General features: G+C 32.4%; 2 protein-coding genes across 7 annotated transcripts in view; one reads left to right on the forward strand and one right to left on the reverse strand.

Moving 5' to 3' along the window:
• LOC110027923 overlaps positions 1 to 5,182 on the forward strand; it is a 37,958-nt gene that overhangs the window by 28,083 nt on the left and 4,693 nt on the right. The window lies entirely within an intron of this gene.
• Positions 1,387 to 3,533, reverse strand: LOC110027922 (ribosomal large subunit pseudouridine synthase B-like; the record flags this gene model as incomplete). 2 transcript variants are annotated; one of them, XM_020729571.1, is given in 4 exon segments in its annotated part: positions 1,387 to 1,711; positions 1,794 to 1,876; positions 2,604 to 2,659; positions 3,477 to 3,533. In XM_020729571.1, coding segments are annotated over 3 exon segments (183 nt in total), but the record flags the coding sequence as incomplete, so codon positions are not given.

Here is a 5,182-nt window from a genome sequence, read left to right on the forward strand (position 1 = left end):
GTAGGGAAAAACTCCAATAGGAATTACAACATAAGTTAATGGTAAGCCCTTAAAACAAAATAATTTGTAAATATGATAAGATCCCAATAAAGAGACTATGCACCGCAAGTATAAGGTGAAAAGATCCAAAATTCCATTAGGAATTACAGCATAAGTTAATGGTAATCCGTTAAAACAAAATAACTCTGTAATATATGATAAGATGCCAATAAAGAGACTATGCACCGCAAGTATAAAGTAAAAATATCCAATATATAATAACTTGTGTTGTATACAATGAGATCCACCTGAGAGACTACAACAAGGCTTCTCAAACAAATACAATCATCCTAAAAAGATTTAGGCTAAAGAAAGCGTGACTGCATTATATGACACTGATAAGGCACAAATCATACAAGACAAAAGAACTAGCTCATTCGAGGCACAAAATAAAATATTGGCAACTTTACAATCCAAATTTAATTTATGGGATGCCAAATTAGCCCAAATTATTTTTTTGGGTGGGGGAAAGGAGGAAAGTGGGCAAATTAACTCTGCTGGAAATTTTATTTCTAATAAAGATCAACGTATATAAATTCTTACAAATAAAACATTCATCATGGTTCCAATAATTAAGGTTTTGTACCAAAAATACATGAAAAGATTATCATCCATAAGCTCAGCTCCAATAGTTTTGTGAGGGCTAAGTAAAAATGGAGCACTTACATACATTCCGCATAATTTCTTATATATTTATGTATATCTAACATCTAAACTTTCATATGTACATGAATAACACTCAGATCTATAAAATTGTAGCAAAAACACAACCATTACTTTCTAAAAGTGAGAACCTTTTTTCTGCACGGGTTTATAACACTAAAGTGTTATAAATGTCAATATCAAACTTTAGATGTTGGATATGAAAATACATAAGAATTGTATGGTAAATATGTAAATTTTCCAATAAAAAGGAGGGTACACTATAAGCAAAAAGTGCAAACGCTATAAGAGATTCAAATTGATAATGGTATTATTTGACATAAATGTCTTAAGTAAATCAATGCAATTTAGAGAATCTGTTATGACTTCTGTGTTCAACATAAGCTTCCAAACATATTTTATTTCAAACAAGATACTTATCACGAATGAAATAATCTAGACCGAATTAACAGGTCGGGTCAGAGTAAGGTGTAATGCAAAGATAGTGCAGTGTGATTACTTGGTCTTTGGGGATGCGACACATGCAAGGAGATCAACCATTCAAGATTTTGGATTGATAATAGATTTTGATATAAATATATTTATAGATCTCATCTTAGCCGATTATAAAATTCATACACAAGTCACTACATTTTTTTAATTCGACTGGAGTAAACATAAGAAACAAAGGCACAAAGTACAAAATTTAATTAAAATTTGTGCAACATTCAACAAGTCTTACGTCAAAACATACCCATCACAACAGATAAAAGAAACTAAACCAGTGATTATAGATTCTATCATGCCCAATGTTCATATTATCATAAAAATCTTTCTAAATACAAAGTCTATACGAAAATAATATTGCATTTGTCATGGCGACCAAAACGGATTCTCTACACGTCAAATAAGGTTGAAAAACAGTTTTGCACTTCGCCGTGACTAAAATGTTCTCTCTGCAAATGCTGCTGAATGTGAGCTATATTGTGAGACCATTAAATTGATCAGAACTTCATGCCCTCCACAAATCCTATGATTTAAGCAGGTTGTCATACGTATCATTCATTTGAAAATTAAACTTCACAAGATTCAATGTGAATATTGAACAATACAATAGTCCATTCTTTAAGGGCTTTGAATCTGGCCATCCAACAGTTTAAGATCCGATTCCTTGAGTTCCATGTACTTCCCTATTCTGAAAAGGTTAATGACCAAAATGACACATAAATTTTTCACCACCAAACACATACATACAATATATACGTATTAAATTTTATTGTCAACTGGACCAGGAACTTGAAGATTTCTACTCGATCAGTTATGGTCCTTTTTAGAGAAGATAATTTCATATGAATATTAATATTCAAATGCATTTAATACTAGAGCATAAGATGGCCTCTGATATATGACATTGAATGATATAATATTTCTTCATTCATGGTGCATTTAAGCTAGCTGTTTCAAAGCTTTATTTTACAGACCGTTGATTTACTTCTATTTAGCTAAAATTTTTAATTGCTTTCAAAAAATTTTGTTGGGGAACTTTCGTCAACCTGAACAAGCGTGGTAGTCATAAGGAAATCAGACAATTTAATAAAAGGGAAAATCACATAATACCCATAATATGTTTCTAAAACTTAATTGTTCACAACAATTCTATAATTTTACAAAGGGCTGCGACCATCACAAAATGAATCATTGAAGTGCAATAAAAATCTAACAATTCGCAGGTAATCTTAGCACCAAGAAAATATATTTCTATAAATGTGGATATTTTCAAATAACGGGCATGGTAAATTAGAGCATATGGTAAACCTCATCATAATGATAGTGGTGTGAAAATTCTTGAAGATGAAATGAAGAGAAATTAACAAATGACAAGATCACTGTAAAAGTTTCTTTTAAAAAGCAAACAAAATTACCCAAGTTCTGAAGGAAGCCGAAATCCACCAATCCTCACACGTTTTAATGAATGAATCTATCAAAACATAAGGACAAAAAAGTTAGCATAAACAAGTTACTTGAGCCAATAAGTAATTGAATCCTTTTGTATGGTGTGCCTCTCCATCAATGTCTCCATGCATGAATAAGCAATTTCAAAAGGTAACATTTAAAAGAGGAGAAACCTTCTATAAAAGCAGCTTAACCTTTGAGGTTCAATAACTGCAAAATTGAAAGGAAAAAAAAGGTTGGATTCACTGCTCTCCTAAGGAAGGCATATTCTTAGCCTGAACAAAGCCAAACAGCATTTTTGGTTGCAGGTGGACGTATAAATGGAAATTGACGAAGTTTGAAGTTTGCCAACAGAAATCTGATAAGAGAAGCCAATTCGACTGGTAGTGTTATACTATGAGTTTCAATGACTGCAAACTTGAAAGGAATAAAAGGGTTGGATTCACTGCTCTCCTAAGGAAGGCATACTCTAGCCTGAACTCAGCCAAGCAACATTTTTGGTTGCAAGTGGATGTCTAAATGGAAATTGACGAAGTTTGAAGTTTGCCAACAGAAAACTGAGAAGAGAAGCCAATTCAATTGGTGGTGTCATAGAACGACTTTGAGATTTTTAAGGTGATAATTTTTTGCCTAGGATCTTACAACCTCATGTAAGAAAGAAAAAGGATCTGGCTCAAATAAACTTTAAACAATGACTCAAATCTCCCAATAACGAAAAGTCTATTATAAAAATGACTTGCTCAATATGCAATATAATGACAAGGCACTCCAATTATTGCGTTATGGAAGCTAATAGAACACATTCTAATTTTCTACAAGAAAAGAGGTTCATCGAACATAACCTGAAGTCCAGCATTTTTTATCAATTCACGCACTTCATGTTTCCTGCCTTCATGAACCTGCCAAAAGAATCATGAACCTGTAGCTTCAACTGAAAATATTTTCATATTAATTGTCCTAAAGGAAACGTTTAAAAGAAGAATAAATATTAGGGTTCATGAACAATTTGGATGCTTCATCTAATCCACATAAATTGAGGATGAAGAAGGATAGAAGATGGATTAAATTTTAATTAATCGACAAACCAAAAATAGAAACAAGCCTTTTATTCATAATTTTGCACATTTCAGGAGGTGGTTGATGGGTAGAAGTTTTATGCTAGTTGGAAACACGGGATGTGAGAATTGAAGCAAGCTTGTGGTGATTCTCCGTCTTGGGACTGCTTTAGTTGTTTTATTTAATTTTTTCATTTCATTTCATAGAAAACACACCTATGATGTTTATGATTATAAATTGGTGACCTTTCTAATGTTTAAATTATCTTAATAGGTTTGCTTTAATACTAACGTTATCACATTCCCTATATGGAGTTAATTTTTAATCCCTAATACCTAGGTTTCCTCAGTTTGCCCACAATAAAGCGAAATTTGGTGTTGTAGATTGCTGATTTGAAGCAGCTTTTGGGGAGTATTTTTATACTTCATCTGATGTTAAACCCACCGTATCTTACCTAATGTGACTTCCTCCTCATTTACTGCAGTCAGTTCCCTCCGATCACGATAACCAGACAAGATATTGTTTCCTCCTAGAGTTGACTGTGCAATTCCTTAATTCGGCTCAGAACTGTAACAAGGAATGTAAGATTGCTGAAACTGATACTTGTTTTATTAACCTTAATTTTGGGGATGTTAAAGGAAAGTACCTTTGTGGAAATTTCTGGCAAAAAATAGGACCCCTAAGACATAAAAATCAATAAATTGCAAAAAGAAACAAAAGATTCCTCCCAAACCAGCATGTGCTGCTTGGATAGAGTTTTCCAACAGCAGCGCATGTCATATATAAAATTTTTGAGGTTTTTCCAATGTCAGGCTAAATCATCTCGTGAACTGCATCCATCCTTGCCCTCATCAAAATATTTTGTGATTGAGTTTGTATGTATGATTCATATATGATGAAGTTTGCCACAATGAGTTTCTTCTCTGCGGAGTGAATCATAATAATGTTTTGTTTTATTTCCTTCTCAATTTTCTTACAAATTTTTTTTATTTACTAAGACTTGGTGGACTATGAATTTTAATATGTTTATGTGCATTGTGTATTCCATCCAATGCCTACATTAAGAAAAAACTAGGCCCTAAAACATTCTACATCGAAGTTGTTCAGAGACTAAGATTCAAAAAGACTAAATGTATGTATATAAATCACGGTTAGTAAATAAAACACCAAAGAGAAGATTTTTTGTTGGCTTGCCAAACCTGTAGGGATGAAGTGCTGACAAAATCAAATGAGCAATAGCATAAATCATTCTAAAGTAACACAACTATTAGCAAATATACTAAATAAAAATATATTACTAATGCATTTGGCTCTAAAATTTCAGCAAATATTTGTTTTGAGTGCTATCAAATACGTCCCTTTGCAAGCAAAAGTTTTAGTAGTTTATAAATTAATTTGTTGAGTGCTATCAACAACAACAAAGCCTTAATCCTACTACGTGGGGCTACATGAATCCATTTTCTCAATTGCGTCCTATTTAGTGTCATATTTT

This window comes from Phalaenopsis equestris, unplaced genomic scaffold (assembly GCF_001263595.1).
Source record: "Phalaenopsis equestris unplaced genomic scaffold, ASM126359v1 Scaffold000468, whole genome shotgun sequence".
Lineage (NCBI taxonomy): Eukaryota > Viridiplantae > Streptophyta > Magnoliopsida > Asparagales > Orchidaceae > Phalaenopsis > Phalaenopsis equestris.